General features: G+C 41.8%; 1 protein-coding gene across 10 annotated transcripts in view; it reads left to right on the top strand.

Moving 5' to 3' along the window:
- Positions 1-25,614, top strand: part of EVI5 (ecotropic viral integration site 5) — a 131,570-nt gene that overhangs the window by 52,680 nt on the left and 53,276 nt on the right. For 9 of the 10 annotated variants that reach the window (XM_039485077.1, XM_039485079.1, XM_039485078.1 and 6 more), the window contains 5 exons: positions 2,603-2,737; positions 5,454-5,594; positions 6,197-6,355; positions 9,072-9,218; positions 17,315-17,410. In XM_039485077.1, coding sequence (XP_039341011.1) covers positions 2,603-2,737; positions 5,454-5,594; positions 6,197-6,355; positions 9,072-9,218; positions 17,315-17,410 — 678 coding nt within the window. The remainder of the gene's footprint in view (positions 1-2,602; positions 2,738-5,453; positions 5,595-6,196; positions 6,356-9,071; positions 9,219-17,314; positions 17,411-25,614) is intronic. The other variant, XM_039485080.1, reaches the window with a different exon arrangement.

The raw sequence follows: 25,614 nt of genomic DNA on the forward strand, positions 1-25,614 counted from the left end.
CAAAGTTGCTCTGACTTTGCAAAATTTTCAATGTAAAATCACACCTTTAAGTAGACTCTTTATTGTTTATCTAAAATTATGCTGATTCTGGTAATTCATTATGTAGAACGGAAAATCTAATCTCTTCTAATCTCATCATGATTATCTGATGAGCAAAAAGCTGTCACGCTGAATGCTGCAAAATCTGCTCCTGGTTATTCTGACTGTGCTGGGCAATCAACATAAAGTTAAGGTCTGCTGTAGGCACATTCATGACTTGCAAAACAGACTTGAAATAAAATAATTGAAATACAAAATTGTGTTCAGTTACTGTTGTGATATCACAACAATAAGAAACAAAATACTGGTCAGAAAACATACACAAATTAGAGTAGTTCCCACATGTCATGGACCATTTTGGTGCAATGGACTACATGAAAACCGACTTAAACTTGCCAAATTAGAAATAAAGTAGCTTACTTTCAATAAGCACCTCATCAAACTTCTATTTTTTTTAAAAAATCATGTCCTTGGAGCAGGAATTACTGTTTTTAAGTAGCTTCTCAAGTCTCCACTTTCCCATCAAAAAATGAGTTGTTGTAAATTAACCTTGAATAAAAAGTAAAATGAGGATTTCAACCTAAAGGAACAATGCCATGTTTTCTTGTTTCATGTCCTATCTTAAACAGAACTTGGAACAAGAAACCTATAACAGAGCAAGTTTGACAGTCTAAGCGTTATTGATACGATGGTATAAAGGACCTATATTTTTTTTTTTTTGAAGTAAGCTCACTTTGGGGCTTAATTATGTAAATTTGGAAAAGTGATGTGAATTCAAGTAGTGTGGTCATAAAGGAAAACTGATAATCACAGCAAAGTACTTGTGATGGTCCCTAAATGTTACAGTGCATATTCGTTCTGTCATAGTTATTTAGGGCCAACACTTGCTTGCAATAAATGAGTAGTCACACTGGGACTGCTTGCATGAGTAAACTGAGTAGGATTTGGTCCTTGAGGTTTGTATACAACCCCTCCCTCTATAACTGTATTCTGTCAATTTGTAGGCATATAACTTGTACTATGATACCATAAGTTTTCCTCTGGGGTAATAGGCACTGAATTTAAAGACCATGATGCAACTCACAAATGTAATAGGTTTATTTTTATGTATCAAACAATGGCTAACCATCACCATGGCCCCTTTTCTTGTATGTTATATATGCTCACCTTGTACTGCTTGTCTGTCTTTATAGCTTGTGTCCTCAAGGCGAGGGTTGTCTTCCTATTTCTATACAGTGTCTAGTCCAAGTGTAGAGTGCTACCAAAATATGTTGTGCTTCAATAGCTTTGTAAAGTCTATTTAATTCAGAAACTAAATTGTTGGAGAAAAACATAGACAAAATGGGAAGTATTTTTGTTTAAAATATATTACAACTAATGTTCTGATTTTGATTCTGTAAAACAGATGTCTTAATTCCAGACATTATAGTTAATGATACTATATGATAGAAACTATATTCAACTGTTGCCCCTCAAATTAGACTTTCATAGCACTTATGCATCTAAAAACTCTAGAGAGCACTGCTTTCTTGGAGACTTAAACAACAATCTTTTCCAAATGACAGAACCATAAACTTCATGGAGAAATTCTCAGGTAGGGGGATATTGCCTATAAAGCAGTTTCTGCAGGGGACTATTTATTTGTGACTCTTCCTGGCTTTGTGGTGCCACCAAAGTCCTCTGTTGCACTGCTAAAGCAGTCTTGAAAGAAATGCTTTTTTTATAATGTGGCTGTCGCAAAAAGTGAAATATGACTGCACTGAAGTAACATCCTGCTTGGTTACAAGTTCTCAGTCAAGCCTCCCTGCTGGAAGTGGCTGCTTTATCCACTTTACAAAAAAAAATCTAGTTTAGAGGGGAGATAGAAGGATGACATTTCGTTACTGGAGTTGTGGGTGGTGGTTTAATATCATGGGCAAGTCAATTGAAGGGAGCAGCAGGAGAGGGATTCTTCAGGAGTCCCGGGATATCACAATTCCAGTTGTATCACTGAAGTAAGCAATGATTTGAGCTAAGATCTGTGGTAATCTTTCAAGCGTACTTAAAGGTTGCTGAAAATTTCTGACTAATAGGCTGACTGTAACTAGGATTGGAGAAGGGTCTCTGACTAATAGGCTGACTGTAACTAGGACAGTTGTGCCAAACTAGTCTTTCCATAAACTCTTGTTTTTGCACATCACAAAATCACTGTGCCAGACTTAACCCCTTATTCACATTGGTGATCAGTTACTGTAACAAATATTCCTGTTGACGTCACTGGGACCAAATATGTGAGTAACCCAATGAAATTAAGGGGTTCACGATGTGGCCCTGTATGTTTGGGTGTGTTTAGGGTGTTTCTGGTTGAGAAGCACAGCACTAGGATATCTGAGTCTATAAATCTGGATGGAAGCGTATTAGAAGAGCTGTGGACAGAAATATGTACTGCACCTATCTGCACTGTCAAGCATACTGCTGTTAATCTTCAGCTTTCAGGAGCATACTTTATTTGTAGATTTAAGTCTGTGAAAACTTTTACACACTACTATTCTCACTTGATAATGTATATTTGCAAACTTTATAGCATAAGTGCAGTTCCCGCTACAGTGAAGACTTTGTGCTACAGCTGGAAAAAGAGTTGGTCCAAGCCAGACTAAGTGAAGCGGAATCCCATTGTGCTCTGAAGGAGATGCAAGATAAGGTTCTAGAAATGGAAAAGGTAAATCAAAACCAGGATCCTCAGTATAAAGTAACACTGTAAATAACCACACAAGTCCCTCATAGTTTAGCTGCATGATTGTATTCCAAAATCTATCATGTTCGGTTTCTAGCTCATGGTTGCAAAAAACCTTCAAAAATCTGAGATGAATGTAACCAAAAGCAAAGATGTGTGCTTGAGCCTTCACACCTGAGTATTGCTCCAGGATCTTGGAACAGTTTCCTTTCCTTTCATTTCCATGTGATCACTTTAAAGTCTGGTGGTTTGAGTAAACATTTTGTTTCATTATTGATCGTTTTGTCAAGTCTCAAGATAGTGTCCATCCAATGCTTGGACTACTGGTAGATATTGATGCAGGGCGTAGCTAGCTGCTGACAAAGGTATCTGTAATGGGGAATGAGGAATTCAAGCTCTCCTCTGTCCCAAATTTTCAAGTGCTTGTTGGGCAGGAAAATTTCCAAAATGGGAAGGCAAAAGATGCCCCCTCTTCACAGTACCAAAAACCTCAACTGTCTTAGTTTTGGTTTTGACATCCATCTCCCTCTTTTTTTCACGTTCATTGAAAGTTACAATTGTCCTCTAACAATCAACTGTCAAAACATCCAGCTTCCTTTGCAGAACAAAAATTTGCAGCACATCAAACATTTGCAGAATAAGATGGAATAATCCCAAATGATATAACTGATGTACTGGTTGGGGGACTAGGCAGTCCCACATATACATGATTGTTGTATGGCAGTCTGCCTCTCACAGGGTCTGTTGAATCAGGGAACAGCAAGCCCTGGCAGAAGTTGGGAACAAGCCAACCAGCAGATAATGATTTGACTGATTCCCAGTGGGAAGATACAAGTGAGGATACAGCTCTGTAAGGGTGGCGGAACAGGAGAGAGACGGACATTTCCCTGACCAGCAGCAGAAGACTGTAACAGGTTGGGTAGGCCATATGGTCCCCCTGAGGCTAAGGGGAGGACATGACCTCTTGAACTTCTAGGGTGTAAAGGACCCTGCAGTATCAGGCCAGGTCAGGACTATCCCTTTTTGTTACTTTTCTATATATCTTACATTTGTGTGGTGGAAGAATATAAAAGCCTGCATAGAAGGCTAAAATAGAGGTGGCTGTGGCTGACTGTTTTGTCCCCAAGCTGCTAGACAGACCCACCAGATTACATGGACTTTGATCAAAACTTGTATTTTAGGCAAAGTAAGACCTGGAGTACAGTGTCTTTAAAAGTAAAATCTTGACTCAACAGGTAAATCAAATGATCTAGAAGGCTTGGCAGGTGTGTGGTGGGGTAAGATGCATAAAACATTAACATGTTCAAATAAGAATTCATGATTTGAGGGTCCTACCCCAAAATTCAGATGAGCATTTACCTTTATTTAATCCTTTTCAGACATGGACATGACATTCTTTAAATTAAAAATTCAGTGTATGTCTGAAAAAAGGCGTTATAAATCCTAGTTTCAGGAAATAACTTTATAAAGTTACAGCATCACTGGACTGGAGCATGTACACATGGGTGGGTGAGGGAACATAAAATAACCAAAAGTTGCTTAGACTGCAGTAGTCAATCTTTAGACCATATAGGCTGGGAAAAAACAATCATTTTCCCAAGGTCTGCACTGATGCACTAATAGTTCAGGAGCGTAGCAGGATATACTGTAGCTATTCACACTTGTAAATAGCTACAGCACTTACTCTGAGACCTTTTTGAAGCTGTTACAGTGGATGTTTACTATCTGTTAATTCTGATGGTATTACTGAATCCTATGTTAGCCAAATCATCATGATCCCCAAATATACCAAAGGTACAAAAAATAACCAGTGTTTCTTAAACACTAAAAAATGGTGGGGAGGCGAAGGAAAAATGCAATTAAACTTAGAGTATTTGACGACAGTTCAAGTCCTTCACACCTTTGCAATGTAATGAGCAGGGATGCTCCTGTTCAGGTGGATTTCTTTTTTAAATTTCCCTGCCACTCTTTGGTTATTGTTTTAATTTGTTTCAGTAATTCCATGTTAGTATTTTTTAAACTTTTTTCCAAGCTGTTCTTGTTACCAGCTACTCTTCTTTCTGGTTAGTTTCCCCCAGACTTATTCCTTTTCCCCCTGTCCTGTAGGGTTCTGCTTCCCTCCATTATTTCATCTGTGTCCTTGCCCAGCTGCCATTCTGAATCTTCATTGACACTTCTTTTTTTCAACATCACTTTCTTCTGTCTTTTTCAAAAATGAACAAACTTTCCAAAAATTAAAGTCTGAGATCTCATTTATTAATAAGCTGTGTAGGCTCAAATGGTAAAAATCACCATAATGGTATAACATCTATTCCTCCTTCACTTTACCTAGCAAAAATAGAGTTCAAAACCTTCAGATATGTTTTCCATGCATTTTTGTTGGCATCGTTAATATCAAAGACAGTGTAAGCAATCCAGCTCCCTGCCCTGCTTTTTAGTGATGCTATCAACTCCAGCATGAGAAGTCTAGAGGCCAGGAGGTCTGAAATCTTGGTATCTAATTTTAGTTAGACAAATACCTTTTAAGTATTAACTTAAATCCATACTTTATTCTATCTACAGTCCCAGATTTAGCTTTAAAGCTTTTCATTTCATCTTAAGGTGCATCAGGAATAGTGATCACTCCATGTGATCTTGGAACAAAACTTCCTAAATGCACACGTCTTCAATTAAATGTTTAAGAGGGTGTTCTTTGCTGCAGAGGAACAGCTCTTTACCTGATGAGAATAATGTTGCCAGACTCCAAGAAGAACTGATTGCAGTGAAGTTGAGAGAAGCAGAAGCTTTGATGGGCCTAAAAGAACTTAGACAGCAAGTTAAGGATTTGGAGGAACACTGGCAGGTATGGATATAAACCTTTTGATAAACTTAAATATTTTTGAATAAAGCAGGACAATTGAATATGTAAGTCTGAGAAATGGGGTAAAGTAGATTGGTGACTGGGGCTGTACAGAAATGGAATATTAAATGAGGGAGCCACAATACGTTTTCTACTTTAAAAATGTAAAATTGATCCAAGTTGTAGATGAGGGCTTTCTACCTCATGCCACAAATTACTTTCACTTTATACTGTATACCTCCCACCAAAACAAGTGTTTTAAAGATCCTATTTCAGTGAATGCAAGTAGAGGTTGGAACTTAGCAAAATCTTGCTATGCAGGTGTTTGAAATACTCAAACTTCTCTTGTTTAAGAATATAGTTTCAGTTTCGTGATTGCCCCAGTTGAAAATTCCTGCCCCCCTTCCACCATCTCTAGTTCTTGTAACTATGTAACCTTGTGGCTGTAGTTCTTATGATGAACTGTAATGCTATATTAGTCTTCTGTTTGAGTCTTCAGAATTGTGGTGGTGGATTGGGAAGTACTTCATTCTTCAGCAGATGAGGTAATAGTATTTTAGGAGAGTCCATAGATAAAGATAAAAACCCATTATAAATGATTTTAGCGTCATCTAGCTCGCACTGCTGGAAGATGGAAAGATCCATCCAGAAAGAACACTGTGAATGAACTGCAAGATGAATTGATGACAATCCGATTGAGAGAAGCAGAAAGTCAGGCAGATCTAAAAGAGATGAAACAAAGAATGATGGAGATGGAAACACAGGTACGTTATTGAAAACTAGTACTGAGATGGCAGAGAGTTAAGCATTATTGTGATCCAAACTGAATGCTGTCACCTAGGGATGCCAAGGGATAGCCTTTACCAATGACAGTAGCATAATGACAGTGCAACACTCTTATACTTCATGCTGTTAGACTGGTTAAGAATGAGACTCCAGTTTGGTTCCCTTCCACTTTTCAAGACTTACAGTATATGAAGTTCACCTTTCTAAACTTCCCACCTTGATAAGCAATGAACTCACCATGCTGAGTCAATATGTATGAATCTCAGTTGTTTTACAGTCCTAGTTTAGTACAGCAATAAGTGTGTATTTTTAAATCAGTTGTTAAATTTAACAGGCCCTTATCTGACAAAAATACTGTCTGCTCCTTTTCTTCCCCTTGGGAGTTGCCTATGTGGCTTTGCCTGATCATGACCTCCTTTCTTTCATAACCCATGAATCTTGCTCCTGAATTGACCCGAGGATCCTTGCAGATCAGCTGTGTGCTGCCAGTACTTAAGTCCACCAACATTTTGCCCTTTTAGCTGTGATAAATTCCATGTGACTATCCACCCAGCAGTTGGCCCAGAGTCACCAGTTAGAACTTGTTACAAGCCACTGATGGAGTAAAAAGCTTCATAAAATATCTCAAGCAAATTGGCAGCCCTAATGAGAGAGGTTTTAACAGCTTGGCATTGTAAAAATTACTTTCAGTTAATCCATTTTTAATTCCATCAGCAGGGGGCATAATTATCCTGTCTTATCATATGCCATGTACTAACAATCACAAATAACCTATTTATTTGTTTAATTATTTATTTTATATTTTTGCATATAAACCAACTATTATGCCCCCTGCTGAAGTGTATTTCCTGAGTGCTTCTATGTAGACCTTCAAATGGAAGCTAACAGCAGACAATAATTTGGTTCCTATATCATTTTGTATAAACATATAGTCGGTTTATATGCAAAAATATAATTCGCCTTTCAGTGTCTAACATACTTGAGTTACTAATCTTCTTGTTCTATATACACTAGGTCAGGTGTTCTCTGAACAAATTTGTTGGTGGCTGCACTCCTCACTGGTGGCCACACTGACACGTTTTCCTAAAATACTTAATTAACTTTAGGAAAAATAATAAATATGCACAGATACATATCCAAACCATTGTAACTTTATATTGTAGATTTTTTTGGCAGACTCAGTCATAAAAATAATGCTGCTTCCCCCTTCAGGAGTGATATTTGTTAATATCACAGCACACTTAGTAGCTACCTGGGAAGCTATGAAAAGTGAGGTGATTTTTAACAAATGTGCAAGTATCACTTTTCAGTTAGCTAGTAAGTCTGCTGTGAAAAGTGGTACTTGTATGTTTGTTAATATCACTTTTCTCAGCAAGCCCCAGGACCCACTAAGCTCTGGATGGGGGGGCTGCAGGGGGAGGCGGCAGGGGCCAGAGGCGATGGTGGGACGGAGGCAGGCCGGGGAGCCAGTGGGGGCCCAGGGCAATGGCCGGGGGAGGGGGGAATGGATGCAGGGCTATGGGAGGCAGCAGGGACGAGGGGGATGGGTGAGTCCAACTGTCACATGGCTGGAGCCATGACCTGGTATCTGCTGCCATGCGGCCAGAGCCCAGAGATGGGGACAGGAGCTGTGTGGCCGGAGCTGTGGCGTGGTGTCTGCTGCCATGCGGCCAGGGCTAGGGCTCAGTGCCTGTGGCCAGAGCTGGGGACAAGAACTGCATGGCCGGAGCCAGGGATTGGAGCCCGCTGCCACGTAGCTGGAGCTGTAGGTCAGCGCCTGGCAACCAGTACCTGCCACCGCATGGCCAGTGCTGGGTGCCAGAGCCCAGGACTGCGTGGCTGGAGCCAGGAGCCAGCACCCGCTGCTGCATGACTGGAGCCAGCACTCGGTGCTGCACAGCTAGGACCGCGGTCAGTACCGGGGGCCAGCTCTCACCACTGTGTGGCTGGAGCTCAGGAACAGAGATACGGGTTGGCGCCTGCTGCTGTGCAGCTCGGGTAGGGGATCAGCGCCAGGGGCTGGAGCTGCGCGGCCGGAGTTGTGGGTTGGCACCTGCCACTGCACAGCCAGAGCTTGGGACTGGAGCCGCAGGCCAATGCCCGCTGCCACACAGCTGGAACCAGAGGCTGGAGGTGAAGTCCCTCAGCTGGAGGCCAGGGCCACATGGCCAGAGCTGGTGGGGTGCGGTGGAGTCAGTACGCACTGCCCCACGCTCGGATCCCAGTGCTGTGCAGCCAGGCTCCTGAAGTCCTGCTGCTGGAGCCTGACGCTGAAACCCTCTCCCCCCAAGGCTGGGTCAAGAACTCACCTTGCTACTGCAGCATTGTGCCCCACCACTCCCCAGAGGCAGTGCAGGGTGCTGCCCAGGAGGCTGTCATGGTCACATGAAAACCTCCTGGTGGCCGCATTTGAGAAACATTGCACTAGACTGCCTGGTACCTGAGTATACTTTGTCCAAATGTAGTTGCATCATTTTCATTCAAAATAAACATTAAGATGAGCAGTTTTTAATTGCAACAAACCTTGGAATGCTTTTTGCTCAATAGTTTTATTTACAAATTCAGTAAATCAAAAGTGACTTGTAAATCCTGTTTATAAAAAGTCTGCTGGGAGAAATGTGTGAGTGCTTTCCTTGTCTAGTTAGGCCAATGTGATAAGACCTCTTCTGACACACTCCTGTTTTATAATTGTAGAACCACATCAACAGTAACCATTTACGGAGGGCAGAGCAAGAGGTCACCAGTCTACAAGGAAAGGTGCAATATCTTTCTGCGCAGAACAAAGGGCTTCTTGCTCAGCTGAGTGAAGCAAAACGTAAACAAGCAGAGACTGAGTGCAAGGTAACCAGCATCATGAGCACACAATTCACGTACACAGTATATAGTCACATTCTTCTGTCTTGCTTGCTACAATCAGATCCATATTTTCAACGTTATATAGATGACAAAGCTCACAAAAGCAAAACTTTACATCTTCTAGTGAATTGGTAACATCTTGGATTTATCACCCACCAAAAGGAGGGCTGACAACCTTCTCCTCTAATTTGTGGTCCTGTGAAGGTTAACTTTTCTGATTAGAACCACACTTTAAAGTAAGTGATTATGTATAAAAGGCACAGACGTGCACAGCAGACTCTGAACATGGTTTACTCAGACATATCTGATTGTATTCATGACAAAAGTTTGTAGTACCTTAATTCTGGTTAGCAGAATCAGTATAGGTGTGTGAAGGGTCGCAAGGGTAGAATTAGGGTGGAAAGGGGACATGTCCCCAGGGTAGGGTAAGTGTGACAGTACCCACTGTCCAATGGCAGCCTGTCTTTCTGTAGTGTCTACAATTGGTCAATGTGTGTCCAAGAAGGCTGAGTAGAACAGACCTCTTCATTATGATCAATGCACAAGAATGAAAGAATCTGGCTTGACTTTGAAATCCCAGGTTCAGTTTGCACTTTTTAGTTTAAAACTGTTTTTTCTTTCTGAACTGTGCAAATTTGGTATGGCAATCAGACACCATAAACATGGAGTCTTGCGAGGCTCTTTTAGCAACTTCCTTGTAAAACCATACTTCAAAGTCATCATTGCCCCTCACCTAAAAGTGAGCCTATCTAAACCAAAAGTTGTTCCAGCTCAGGTGTGTAAAATTTTTTTACATGTCAAGCTGAAAACAAAAGTTAAAAGCATGTTTTGAATTCATTTTCAGTACATATGGGTGGTAGGATTCCTTTAGTAAAGTAAATTAAAATATTCAATATAGTCAAAATCCTGTGTGTACCTGTTTAGTATTATCCAAAAGAATAGCATGACCGGCACATCAGTAATCAAACTAACATCTTAAACCTTCAGCTGTATACTGTTGTGTTCATATACTGCATCAGCTTCCAAACGTGTCCATGAACATATTTCCTTTTGCTAAGGCAAAACTCAGATGGGTTATGTTTACACTTGAGTTCCAGATGTTTCCAGATTCATTCATACAAGGCAAAGTTGAAAAAATATTTCAAGAAAAGATTTCTCAAATGACATTCACTTATTAAAATGTATGCATATAATAAGAAATAACATGCACCCAAGTGTATATAAGGCTGTAATTCCATCAAAGGGTTCTGATGACCGCATAAACCAAGAGTGAGGCTTGAGTGGTTTTATCACTGTCACTAGATTCCAGTGATGAAATTACATCCTTATTAATATGTATAGTTTTCTTACTGAAATTTGTGCAGGTTTGCGGGATATTGTATTTACATGTTTCAAAGTGTTCTCTTCAGGGTAATACAGTTTAATTGACTAGATTTCTGTACACTAAACTATGCTGACCTACCTTTAATCACCCTAAACTATGAAGTGTAGTGTGTATTCAGCATCTCTGTCTCTTAACCAGTCTCCTAATTAACTTCATTCTGCTAGTGAAGGTTTTTTTTATTTAGTTTCATTTGATTTTAATTTAAGGTGCTTACCATTTCTTAGATATACTATAGTCCTTCTCCCCTAGGACATTCAACATCTCTTTAGAAAGGATTTTCATTTTTCCTGCTGTTTACATTGTATACTGTTGCTAGCCTCCTGTGTTTCTAATGTGACCTAAAATTAAGTATACAGGTAATTGGGTATTGGAATTTGACAAGCCAATGAAAGTTGTTTTTTAGGGATCTGCCCACTGAATATTAAATATTAAATGCAAGATCTCATTCTGACTAGAATCAGCACTTCATTCTACATCAGAGTTCGTTTCTAATGTTGGTTTCTAGGATCAGTTATTGCTTTCCATATGTTGATTTCCTTACTAGATGTTCACAACTGTTTTATATATTGGTGGCATTTCTTAGTGTATAAGTAATGACATTTCCCCACCTGTAAATTCTTGTTTCATAGAGTTTGATACTACTAATCACATCAAATCCTTATTAAATATTGCAAAGAGGTGGGATATCCTCATCCTTTTCATAAAGTAAAAGAGCACTTTGAGTGTCCTCTAATCCAGAATCTGGATTAAGTTTGTATCCAGCCTCATCTGGATAATTGGCATGGAAAACCTTGCTCTAAAATGGGTTGGGACACGTTGCTAGTGGATGCTCAGTGCAAGCAGGGACTATGTGTTTGTCAAGTATAATTCTTGTGGCTAGTGAATGAGGTGGAAACACTGACTATGATCCTGGCTAGACCCTGAATTTTGGATCATAATCATTAGTCCCTGAGGTGTATGAGGCTTACATCACAACATGCTTCACAAATGCACATTTGTGGTGGTCTGAGATCTGTCAAGATAATGTTAATATGAAGTTAGTCTCCGTTTGGTGCAAATAGATTGATTCTGTTTGGTATTCTGGTGCATTATTTGAACTGTGACCTTGAATGTAAGCTTGGACTGGCCCCATATATGAGTGTTTGTACAGAATCCTGCATAGTAGCATTCAGATACATGTTTTTTTATTTGCAAATTGTATTAATAGATCATTGTGATTAACTTGCTTAAGTAGGACTCTTCTAATTTAATTTCCCCTCCTTTCCCCTTCCCCAAAATCCTTTCCTCCTTTATCCTATCACTAATGTAATCTGTTGTGCCTGCTGTCCTCCTGTTGTCCCCACACCCACTCCTCTCTGACTTGCCTCTTGCTTTTTCCCCTTAATAAAAGCGTGCTGTGGTCTCTCCATCCTCAAGAAGCAGTCCCTTTATTCCACTAGCCTTTCCAACTACTTCCTCTCCTTTCCTTTAATCTCTAAACTCAAAGGCACTATTTGCCACTGTTGCCTACAGTTCCTCTTTTCTAGCTCCACTTGACCCCTACATGCCACTGAAATTAATCTCACCAGGATTTCTAATGACTCCTTTCATGGCTGGAATTTCTGGCTCTCGACCTGATCCTCCTTCACTTGCTTATAAAACTGGTTACTTGCTTTTTCTTGACATCTTGTCCTTCCTTGGGTATTTGTGTCCTCTCCTGGCTCTTCTACCCTCTGATCATTCTTTCATTGTATCTCAGTGAATCTTCCTATTTTGCGAGCAGTCACACAGGCTCTTCCCTTGACCAACTTCTCCTTTTACATCTTTTTTGGCTTCTTGCATGACTTCAGCTACCATGTGTATGCTGATAGGTTTCAGAGTTATCTTTCTTCTTTGAGTGATTGCTCCTATGCATTCCAGTTAGGTGTGCACGCCCTGCGTGCACGATTGCCGGAAGATTTTTACCCTAGCAACACTCGGTGGGTCGGCTGGGCGCCCTCTGGAGTGGCTCCGCTATAGCGTTGCACCTGTGATCAAGCGGAACGTGGCTGCTCAGCGGCGGTGCAGCGAGTCCTGCTGGAAAGCCGGAAACCTTCCACTCGGGCGACCTACCTTGCCAAATGGAAGCATTTCGCACTCTGGTGTGATCAAAAGAGGCTAGATCCCTTCGTGGCCACTATCCCTATAATCTTGGACTATCTCTGGTCGCTCAAGGAGTCGGGCCTAGCGGTCGCGTCCTTGAAAGTACACCTCGCCTCCATTTCGGCCTTTAGATCCGGCATCGGGGATCGTTCGATCTTCTCCAACCAAATGGTCTCCCGCTTCCTGAAGGGATTAGATCGCTTATACCCGCCGGTACGACGACCTGCGCCGACCTGGGACCTGAACTTAGTCCTATCCAAGCTCACGGGAGCCCCCTTTGAGCCCTTGGCCACATGCTCCCTGCTCTACTTGTCATGGAAAACTGCCTTCCTCGTCGCTATTACTTCAGCGAGATGAGTTTCTGAGCTCCGCACCCTAACGGTGGACCCGCCGTACACCATTTTCCATAAAGACAAGGTGCAGCTTCGGCCACACCCGGCCTTCCTCCCAAAGGTGGTGTCGGCTTTTCACGTGAATCAGGAAATCTTCCTACCCGTGTTTTTCCCGAAGCCGCACTCATCACGTCGCGAACAGCTTCACACCCTGGACGTCCGTAAGGCCCTCGCTTTTTATATAGAACGAACAAAACCCTTTCGGCGTTCGCCCCAGCTATTCGTAGCAGTTGCTGATCGCATGAAGGGCAAGCCAGTGTCCTCTCAGCGGATCTCGTCCTGGGTGACCTCGTGTATTAGAACATGTTACGAACTTGACCATATTTCGGCTAGCCGCCTTACCACTCACTCCACGAGAGCACAAGCCTCTTCGACGGTGTTCCTGGCCCATGTCCCAATCCAAGACATCTGCCGTGCAGCCACTTGGTCTTCCATCCACACCTTCGCGTCGCATTACGCGCTGGTACAACAATCTAGAGATGATGCAGCCTTTGGCTCAGCGGTTTTACACTCTGCCACGTCTCTCTCCGACCCCACCGCCTAGGTAAGGCTTGGGAATCACCTAACTGGAATGCATAGGAGCAATCACTCGAAGAAGAAAAGACGGTTACTCACCGTTGTAACTGTTCTTCGAGATGTGTTGCTCCTATTCATTCCAGACCCGCCCTCCTTCCCCACTGTCGGAGTAGCCGGCAAGAAGGAACTGAGGAGCGGACGGGTCGGCTGGGGTATATAACTAGCGCTATAGCGGCGCCACTCCAGGGGGCGCCCAGCCGACCCACCGAGTGTTGCTAGGGTAAAAATCTTCCGGCAATCGTGCACGCGGCGCGCGCACACCTAACTGGAATGAATAGGAGCAACACATCTCGAAGAACAACAGTTACAACGGTGAGTAACCGTCTTTTTCCACTCTTAATCAGCTCCTTCCAACCTAGCCCACATCTCAGCCTGTCTTTCTGACACCATCTTAGATGTGTCGCTACAATTTAAACACATGGGCAAAACTGACTCCCGTATCTTTACTTTCAAAACCTCTCCCCCTTATCCTTTTTGTTACTGTTGACAATACCATCATCTTTCCTACTGCCCATAAACCTAGATGTTTATATTTGACTCCTTCTGCCTTGTCCCACATATCCAGATTTTTCTATAACACTTTTTTGAGTGTGCCTTCCCTCTTAGTTGATGCAGGTAAACGTCTTGTTCAGTTCTTCATCTCCGATCTTACTATAGTGACTTCTGTGACCTCCCTGACAACCACATCATCCATCCCCAGGCTATTCACAACACAGCTGCTAAGATCTTCCCTGTCTTTTTTATTCTAAACGCATCTCACACACCACCTTGAGTGCCTCCATTTGCTCCCCCTCTTCCACAGCATTTAGTTAAGCTTCTAATACGGTCCTTAAGACCATTCACAATTCTGTCCCTCTTGTCTCCTGCTCTGCCAACAATGCCCTCCTTGATTGCCCCTATGTTGGCATCTCCAACTCTTCTTGCATATAATTAACATTGCTATGGCCATCACTGAAAATTAAGGTATTTTAAGAGGACATGGGGGGGAAGGAACAATAGAAGCTACATGAAGTCCTCAAGGACTGTTAAGTCTCTTGCCCGAAATGGTGACATAGATCTTCATTCCCCAAATGTAAGTTAATTTGACAATAGATGTTTTGAAATTGGTTGGAGTCCTACCTAAATGATTTTCATATTTGGGTGATATCAGCCCAACCCTCTTGAAAGCTAGAAAATTTAACTTACTATGGATGTTCAGAAATGTAGTGTCAAATAGTCCAGTGGGCAACCATTCACTAATACTCCAAACCTAATAGGGTTGATCTCTTCCTTCAGGTTCCTCCATCCAGTGTTTTTTTAAGAGCTACCTAATTAGATCTCCCTTCCATGTAATTAACAATGTTGAATGCTTCTGGATATAAATTCTTACTGTGTACACCTCTCTGGGATCATATCCTCTCATCTGAAACTTACTGCATCAGAAATGTGTAATATTAGAACTAATTAAGAGAATTGTATATCTGAGCAAATGTAAAGACTTTCAAGTATATGCAAAGTCATACAGTCAGGATAATTTTTCTTGAAAAACCTTGACCCCCCCAACCACACACAACCCTCCCCCACCCCAAAAAAGAAAAAAAAATTGGACTCCTGGCCCAATGGCCAGTCTCCTGGCAGGGGGGAAATAACCCCTTTCTAATGTTATTTCCTTGTTGGATGATATTGCTTTGCAGTTTAATTCCTTGAATTTCTCCAAGAATAAGTCAGGTTGAGCAAAGTTCACTGATCTATGCATCATCTGACTCAGTGAAAGGAGCTAGGGTTTTTTATTGGCACACTTCCCACTGCTGAAGTGGAAGATGCTGTATCTTCTGGTTCTGAGAAGTTAGCTGGTCCATTGTTCATTCCTCAGTTATTTGTCATGAAACTGTAAAATCACCTGCTATGTGTGATCAGTGTATTAGTCTCATTTTGAATAAGTTGATCATCTGTCTCACCTTAACTGAGAGCAGATAGTTATGAACTGATCCTCAACTACATTCTTACCATGAACACTTCAGACTTTATCAAGAATTTGAAGTGTCAGTGTGTTCCTCTTCTATCTGATCAACAATTCATGAGCTGTATGGTGAGTCAGCTTGAATTGTTAGTAATCAGCAGTCAGATTAAAAGGAATCCAGCTACTAGTACTGCTAGGGCTAAACTCTGCTTTAAGGTAAAGTAACCCAGCAGCCCTGCATGGGTAGAATTTGGCCCTCAGTCTGAATTAGATATGAGGTCTGAGTCCATAGCATTTGTTCGTTTATGCTACGGTTTTCATCACTCTGACAAATATAGGTAACTAATGCAGTAGAACAGATCCACAGTTGTTATGAAAGTCAGAATTTAGAAAAAACACTGTTACAATATCAAAAAAGAGGGAGTACAAAGACTGAAAAAAGCAATCGTCTGAAATTTAAATTTAAATTAAATCTGAAAATTAATTGAATTGATGGCTATAGAAGTGATAGTCAAGTAACAAAAGGAAAATAGTCCACAACATGCTCTAATAGTGCAGTGATGGGAAACAACTGATGTTCTTTGTTTACAAGATCCAAATAAAAGGCCAACTTGAATATTACTGTAATGACTGTTCCAGAATAAAAAAGTACAGTTCAAAATCTAAATGGTCTGATTTTGATTCTCCCTTTACATCAGAAAGTCCCAATAAATAAAATAGAACTAGAGCACAGTTATCAAATTTCAAATAGCTGAAAAAAACCAAGCATCAAACTCTAATGGAAGTGTGACAATCTCCAAATTTAAGGAAATTTTTTCTGTAGACATCTAAAGATATTTCACATGATAGGAATCTTATAGGACCTTCATGGTCTGAACTAATTTCCATTCCCCACAATGTTTAACTAAAAGATTATTTAAACTTAATTAAAAAAATTAACTGGAATGTCAAACAGCTGTATTGTAGAATGGCATACACTTAATACACTGCTGGGGTACATGGCTCAGGTGCTTGATTAAAAGGACTTTAGTTCTACTGGTTTGTCACTGTTACAGATATCCAGCTTCTTGGTAACATTACCAGTTGCCTTATGTGAAATGAGTCAGGTGAGAGGGGATGGACTCTTGTGATGGATACCTTATTAGCACCGGGAGGCCAATGTTTGAATTACTATGGAGACTAAGCCTTTGACAGCTAGTGGTGTGCTTTACATGCCAACTGTTGAGGTACGCTGGTTTGCAGTGTTACGGTCCATGCTATATCACTTCTGTGGATGAAGAGAAGACTTCACTTGTACTCTTAATCTAGTCCTTTTCCTGGGTATTAAAATCTTAAATAACTTATTTATATTTCTTCCTCTCCCTCTTCCCCATCCCCCAAATAAAGGGAAGACAAAGAACAAAAGAGTAGAGGAATAAGGAAGGAAGGGGGACCGGGAGGAAGAGCCACATCTCAAGTTTCATCTGCTAGGAATAAATTAGGGTATATCTACACTACAGTTGAACACCCGTGGCTGGCCCATGTCCGCTGACTTGGGCTCAGGCTGCAGGATTGTAAAATTGCTATGCAGGAGTTTGGGATCAGGCTGGAGCCTCCCCCTCACAAACCCAAAACATCAGAGAAAGTTATCTCTTGATTTTACAGCTTAGCCCTATTCAACTCTTTTCAGAACAAGGAAGAAGTGATGGCAGTAAGACTCCGTGAAGCAGACAGCATAGCAGCTGTGGCAGAACTCCAGCAGCATATTGCTGAACTAGAAATCCAGGTAACAAATAACTCTTGTAAATGCTAAATGTGTAACATCCTTACTGGCCCCATCCTTATTTAGCATTATCCCTTTTATTTGCTCCCTTTTCCTTCTCACTTAAGTACAAGGCCATGCTTCTCTAATGTTGGGTAATGCTGTACTGTTGAGTATTTCCTTTTAGAAATAAAGACCTTGCGTTCTGTCAAATAGACTTCTGGGATGTTAACTATTGCTTCCATGCAAGTGACAGAGAGCCATGCTTTTCCTCTTGGCTTCTAACTTGCCTGTTTGCCTTTGCTGACTTTGTCAATGTAATGTAAATATGAAGGACCACTGACTATTTCAACAATTGAAAACCTCCTTTTAGATTTTTTAAAAAATGTTTTAGTTTGATTCCAATCACCTTTCTTGTTTAGCCTAATTCTACTGCCAGGGCAGAAATGTAGGCATTGTCCTAAACCCACATTTCAGTTGTCTAAGTCGGGTGGCCAACCAATCTGAGAAGGAACCAGAATTTACCAATGTGCATTGCCAAAGAGCCACAGTAATATGTAATGATTGTACATATATACACACACTCATATAAGTTGATGTATATTTATTATACATTTATTATGTATAGTTAACGATAATAACTTAACCTTTTACTTAGTGGGACTTCTGGAAATCTTTGCTTTCAACAATTCCCTTGAAGTTTGGTTTGTGTTCATTTGTGCTCACACGCAGCAGTTCTCTTAAGTGGCTGTCTGTCAAAATAGATTGATGCTTGTATTTCACATGTCTGAGTGTTGTGAAAACAGATTCACGAAGATAGGTCAAGGCAAACATTGAGGTAAATTTTAGGGCTGCATCTCTGATGTTGGGGGTATTTATGCTTTGGTACAGATTTCCAGAAAGTAAGGGTCCCCTCTGTCTTCTGAACCGATTCCAATCTGTCATCTTCCAAAAGTTCTATTTCCATCTGGCATGTTGCTTCATCAGTGACTAAATGGGGCTTCAGTACTAAAAGGGTCAATCAGAAATCTGATTTGAGGTCTTTTCTGCTGCAAATCTTCTAATCTTTCCTCAAAACTATCCTTAAGATCTTTAATCACGCTTGCTTATCTAGTTGTGCTCCGTTTTAGGGGTTCTGCGGCATCTTCTTGAAATTGTGACATTGAGGGAAAGTGTCTCAGCTCTCCCTCAAGCATTTGTCTGTGAAACTGCAGTTTGTTCATGAACGCAAATACGCCTTGCACTAGATCAGACAGCAACCGGAATTTTCCTTGTAAGTCCATGTTTAGTTTATCCAAATGCAGCAGCATGTCTGCAAGAAATGCCAAGTCTAGAACCCATCCAGGATCTGTAAGCTCAGGATGTATTCTGTGCTTCTCCTCTGTAAACAATTTTACTGGTTCCAGGAGCTCGAAAAAACAGGAAGTAACTTTTACCTCTCAAGAGCCATTGAACTGCACAGTGAAATGGCAAATCGGCAGGGGAGTAGTCTTCATTCAGTTCTTGAAGTAGATTTTGAAATTGTCTGTGATTGAGTGCATTTGAGAGAATGAAATTCACAATGTGCAAGACAGGTTTCATGATGTGATCAAACTTGAGATTTTTAGATACCAGTTGTTCCCGATGAATAATACAGTGAAATGTCCAAAATTTGGGAAAGCTCTCGTCAGATTTACAAAGCCCTAATAATCCATTTGCAGATTCCCACATAGATGGAGCCCCATCTGTTGCAATGGCAGTGAGCCTCTGTAAAGGCAAGTGGCTTTTTGCAACTACCAGCATCAGTGCCTCCTTTAGATCTCGTCCACGAGTTCTGTCCTTTAGTGACACGATATCAAGGAGTTCTTCCCTTACAACACAGTTGTCAGACACAGTGTGGATAAATACTGATAATAAGGTTTATCCTGTGCATGGCACGACTCATCCAAAGCGATGCTCAAACACTCACACTGCTGAAGTTGCAAGTGCTGCAATTCAAGGTCACTGTTCAGGTTGGAGATTCTGCTTTCTGTTGTGTGGCATGAAAGCTGCAGGCCAGAAATTTTCTTCAATAGTCTCATTCTCTGGGGACAGGATTGCAATCACATCAGTGAGGCATGTTTTTATAAGCTCTCCTTTAGAGTAGGGCTTTTTCACATGGGCTATGTGTAGGCCACATAATAGGAGGCTAATGTTACAGTCTGCAATTGGTTGGCAAATCGGGTGAAGAACTGGGCTTCTACATTTTAGTTTTTTTTCCAAAGCTTTCTGTTTTAAAGTGTAGAGTTCAGAACCTTGTGGGAATTCTTGATCCATATGTGCCATGGCTAGAAGTGAAATGATGCTGCAAGTTTGAAGATTTGAACTGAGAAACATTCAAAGAAGGCACATGGCCTTACCATTATGTTCAATGGAAAAAGTACTTATTCTCCCACCCCTGTTGGAAGTCTTGATTTTCATCTGTGTATTTTTTTCTGTTTGCACTTGCCTTTCATTGTTAGATGGTGTAAGAATTTTTTATTAAAAATTTCCACACCAGCTAGTCACCGTGTACTTTAAGGAGACACTGGTGCCATCCAGGGGTGCTGGACCCCTTGCTCTGTCCCAGGCCCTGCCCCCCACTCCACCCCTTTCCCCAAGTCCCCATTTCCTCTTCCCACCCCCTCCCCAGAGTGATCATCACAAAACAGCTGATCAGTGGACGGGAGGCACAGGGAGGGAGGAGGCGGTGCTGGGGGAGGGAGTGGTGAGGCTGCACACCACATCCTTGCTCCTTCCCCCTAGAACTGCCTCAGTGCTGTGAACAGCTGATCGCTATGGGAGGGAAGGGGGCTGCATGTCATGTCCTCATTCCTCTGCCCTTCCCCCCACAGCCTCTTGAACACTGCAAAACAGCTGATCGCAGGAGGGAGGGAGGAGGTGGTGCTGATTGGGGGGGCCACCGGTGGGCAAGAGGCACTGAGGGAGGGAGAGGGGGCTGATAGGGCTGCACCCACCATTTTTCCCCAGTGTCAGCTCCTAGCAGGAGCCACGTATTCTCTTCTGAAGAGCTACATGTGGCTCTGGAGCCACAGGTTGGCCACCCCTGGTATAAGTGCTGTATATTGCTTGACTTTCACCTACAGTAGTCTTGTTCTCACAATGGCCTGTAGTATCTAAGCGTGCTTTCTTAAGCTTCTATTTCAACTCCCTCACTTCCAATCTGTACTTCTGGGCTAGGGTGACCAGACAGCAAGTGTGAAAAAGCAGGACGGGGGTGGGGGGATAATAGGCGCCTATATAAGACAAAGCCTCAAATATCAGGACTGTCCCTATAAAATTGGGACATATTGTTCCATGGCCTGATGACTTGCTGGCTCTAGGGATAATCAGTGACAATTATGTACCCTTTAGGTACTTTTCTGCTTTCAAAAATCTGACCCCATGTCTCACCTACAACTCTCCCGTCTTAGCTCTGCTGTGCCAGTTTTGATTGTCCTCCTTGCAACTTCTCATAGCTAAATGTCACTCTTCAACCTCTGTCCTAACTAGGACTACTCTGAGTTGCTGTCATAGCTTCAGTCGAGAGCTTCCTCTTGCCTACTCACCACATTTCTGTGAGGGAATCAAGCCACTGAATCCTCTGGTGTTATAAGTCTCCAGAGTCAGAACAGAGTCCAGGCACTGCTCCTGTCTTAGAGTCTCTAGACACGTTCTCTTGAGTGCAAACCCTCTGTCTAGCATGCCCCTCCTGAGAGTGGTGATCACACACCCCACTGCCCAGGCCCTGGAACCAGTGTAAGTCCTCAAACTTTCCTCCTGCACTGCCCAGCTTAAAAACTCTCCCAGAACTCCAGCCAGGTGTTGGTGTGAGTCCACAGTTTACTACTTCATGGAGTGTGTGGTAGGTATAATGCATGAAATTCAGATACTTTGCACAGGATTCTAAAACCATTGCTCTTTATTTAATTGTATGACATACATGAGTCTAGGGTTTAGTTTCTAAAAAAGAATATGTATTTCCCTGCCCGAGTTTCCTCAACACTCCAAAGTATACTTTGGGATGAGGATTCTCTGGGAGCTGTCCAGGCTTGTGTTCTGAAATGTGGAGTCTTCTTCCCCCACCCAGCTCCTCTTCCTCTTGCCTCTTTCTTTGTGCTGATCTTTTCCCCTGAGAGTCTTTTTTTTTTTTCTTTCTTCTTTTAACCCCTCTTTCTGTGTCACGTTGCTGGTAACTTTCCACTTTCTCCATTTTCATCACTCCTGCAGACAAATTAGGAGAAATCTCTTCTGGCTTAAATATCTTCTTGCTTCAGGCATTTCCACCTGGATAGGTGACCATTACATTCTAACAAGTCATTATTGTCCCTGAGCTGGCAGCGATGTAACACAGCCCTGCCAGCCCATAGTGGATTCCATATTTACTTAGAGGCATTGAGTGATGCTGCAATTTCGTAGCACCAACTTCATAATATCAGCCAGAATTCCTAGCTGTACGTACAGACAGACTTCCCAAATTCCCAAGTTCCCAAATGACTTCCTAGTTGTTTCCTCTGAAATGTTGCCTTCAAAACCTTTCTCTTTTAGCTTATGGTGGCCAAGCTTTTCTCTCCCTTTGATCCCTCAACTGCTGTATCCTTTTTACTTTTCCGTTAGCTATACTTACATGCTCCAAACTCTTTTTTAAAAATCCCAATTTATACCTTTACTGCACTCTTGTCTCGCTGTCTGAGAAAATTATACAGCATTTGTTCATTTTCTTTGCGATGCTGATGTCCACTTTATTTGTACACAGCAGCCTACAAAGGAAACAGAGCTTTTATGAAGCGTCCTTTTACCATGAATATTTTTCCTCAAGCACAATAGGCACAAAAATGATTGAAAGATAGAGCAATCATCTGTTGTATTGCATTGTGCCCAGATACTATAGTGATAAGTGCCTTAGAAATGCATAGATAAGCAGTTCATCTGTAATACTTATTTTACTTATCTCTGAAACAAGATAGCAAGAAAATAGCTGAGTTTTAGTCAATCTCTTCTCATATGTACTTTTCATATGTACTAAAAAACATTTTGTTAAAAAAGGTGTACTGCATTTTTATCAGCCTTTTTTAAATCATAGATTTTAAGACCAGAAGAGGCCTGTGGATCATAGTGTTCAGGGACGCGAGTCTCATGCGTAGTTGCACAACACCTCTGCAGGCCACATACAGAAACAAAATGGCATCCTCCATGCAGTGTGACGTCACACGTACAGTGCGTGTGAGGTCATGCTGCATGGAGGATGTGATTTTTGTAGAGCAGGTCTGCTGCACAAGTGCATATGTTCAGGAATTAAGGTAATAATTGAAGATATACCAATCTCCTAGAACTGGAAGGGACCTTGAAAGGTCATCAAGTCCAGCCCCCTGCCTTCACTAGCAGGACCAATTTTTGCCCCAGATCCCTAAGTGGTCCCCTCAAGGATTGAACTCTCAACCCTGGGTTTAGCAGGCCAATGCTCAAACCACTGAGCCATCCCTCCCCCCTTGGCCAGTTGGGCTAGTTAGTCTAGCCTCCTGCATAACAATGCTGTAGAATTTCACAGTTATCTCTATATTGAGCCCAATAACTTGTGTTTTACTAAAGCAGATCTTCTTTCAGAAAGGCATTTGGCGAATTCACCCTCCCTTGGTAGGTTGTTCCAGTAGTTAAACACTGTCTTAAACTTGTGCTGTATATCTAATTTGAATTTGTCTGGCTTTAACTTCCAGCCATTGTTCTTGTTTGCTTTTCTCCATTAGAATAAAGAGTTTTTCAGTACCTGAAGAGCTCTGTGCAGCTCAAAAACTTCTCACTAACAGAAGTGGGTCCAGTAGAATATATTACCTCAAACACCTTGTTTAATGTCCTGGGGGACCAACACTGCTACAACATTTAGTTTAAAGATAGTACTTGGTAGCAATAATGAAGCTTATGCTCAAAACTTTCTACTTTGGGAACCCATATCCAAAGCCTTCAGAACATCTTAACCAAAAACCAGTAGAATAGTAATGGAGAATAAATGCTTATTTCTAGAGCTAATGAACTATAGGACATATAGCCCCAAATAAAACAAACAGAAGTTTTACCTTTAGGAAGCTGCAGATCTATTTTAATGTAGGGGTTTTTTGTGTGTAATATAAACATTAAGGTTGCAAAGTCAAGCACTCCAAAGTTAAGAAATGTCAGAATTAAGGTTGCATACATAATCTTAATTTGGCCCATTTGTGCATGTGCATTATGATGCAGTCACTGATTATATTATCACATACTGTTTTATTTTTTAACTTTTGAGTACTTGACTTTACAATCTTAATGTTCTTTTAACATAGTTTGTATGTAATTTCCTATCTTCTTAGAAAATTGGAAAAGACCAATTCAATCATGTGGCATCATATTGACCCCTACATGGTTCACCAGCAGGGTAGGAACCTTTAGATCCACGACACAGACTTCTGCCACTTGAACTAAGAGTAATTGATAGCAGAAATTGAGTCTTATGCTCTAGGTGGACCAGCACTAGAGAAGACACTGCTAGTGAGTGATGGCTATTTGCTGCCAGCAGAGGAATGGTGACGCAAGAATCTTGGATTTGATTCTGGGCTTTGGGGGAGTTCTCTAGTGGGCACAGACTATTCTGCCATTTTACCCAAGTTTGACCCGTTCTGACCCATTCCCTCCAACCTGTCCCTGTTTCTATCTCACCACTGGCTCCTCATCCCATTCTCTTCTCATCTGGGGAGTCCCAGTTTTCTTGCGTGGCAAAACCTAATATTACCTCTCTGTACACTCCATCCCAGTCTCCCCACTCCTCTAGTTCCTTGTCCCCAGTTGCCTTGGCTAGCTAACTCAGTTCACTCCCTGGTATGCAGTTGCCTGCCTCTCCTGCCCACCCCGGGCTTCTCATCTGATTTGTGTCCTCGCCTCCCCTTGTTCCAGTTTTTTCCCAGCCAATAACCATGCTCATCCTGGCTCCTGGTCAGATCGCCAATCCCTCCCCCACCTGGTTACAAGTCCCAGTCTTTTTTCCTGCTAGTTTCTCTTTTGTCCCAGCCTCTTCCCCAGGCTTGTTGTGCCATCTACTCCCCCACAATATCCTGGGTGTGGTTCTTTGTTCCCTATGTGTTTGTCAGGTGGGTTCTTCTCCCACAATGCCTGGTTGCCAGCAGAGGGGTCACTGAATACAGGGAAGACAAGCTGCCATCTGTCAGTTCTGGTGTCTGGCCCCGGTTCAGTTTCAGTGCCTGGCGATTTGCTTTGTGGGGATTGTGCACACAGTGTGGTTAACGTTAGGAGCTGTGAGGGAATGGAGCATGCTCAGTGAGATGCTAGAGGTTTACAAGTCTCCACAGAGCATGTGTGGGCTACAATTTTTTCAAAATCTGATACATTGGCCTAATTTGAGTGGATTTTCACAAGGGTGACAAAAGGCACATCCCTGACACAAAGGCTACTACCTGCCAAAATTCAGTTCTTTGCTCTATCATGGCCGTGCTTTAGAGCTTTCCCAAGAGAAGGTCTCCAGAAATTTGACACTGGAAAATCTGGTAATTTTCTCTAGTCTTGTCCTTAACTGCTGAACTGTTTTGGCTGAAATTTTCCAGAATAGATGCAGCTTGAGGCAGACACCCACATAGAAAATTTCATTCCAAACGGTTAATGTCTGTTAAAGTTTTTTAAAAGTTCATGAAAACAAGGCCTTACAGCTGGAAGTGTCAGGCAGCCTTAATACTAAACTATGCTACTGCCCGACCTATAATAGACAGATGAGAATTCTCTGTGGAGAAGGATCTACCTCCTTGTGTCCTCTTAAGATTGTTCTCTTGCATGTCACTTCCAACCCTGTCATAATTGCTCTGACCTAACCTAGGGATGCAAGAGGTTCCTTCAGGTTGACTCCTCTTTAAGACATTAAGACTTGAAATACAAGTAGTAAAGTGCACTCTGGATAACAGGCATTTATGGAGTGTCTGTCTCTAAAACTAAGTGATTACACTTAACTTGGAGCATCACAAACGGCTACACTTGTGGCAGTGCTGTAGGGTTGATAATGCAGGGGGGGAAGTCAAGTTACCACATACTCTTCCTTTTGAGGGGGAGGGGTGCTTTTCTAAGAAACTCTAGGGATTAAGTGTCAGACCAACATTGGCCATAATCATGTTTAACCTAAATCATGCATTTTTCTGTGAATTTTTTCCTAGGTGCAAGTGCAAGACATTTGGTGTTAAATTTGTAATACATATGAAGTA

Source organism: Mauremys reevesii, linkage group 8 (genome assembly GCF_016161935.1).
Source record: "Mauremys reevesii isolate NIE-2019 linkage group 8, ASM1616193v1, whole genome shotgun sequence".
In the NCBI taxonomy this organism is placed as follows: domain Eukaryota; kingdom Metazoa; phylum Chordata; order Testudines; family Geoemydidae; genus Mauremys; species Mauremys reevesii.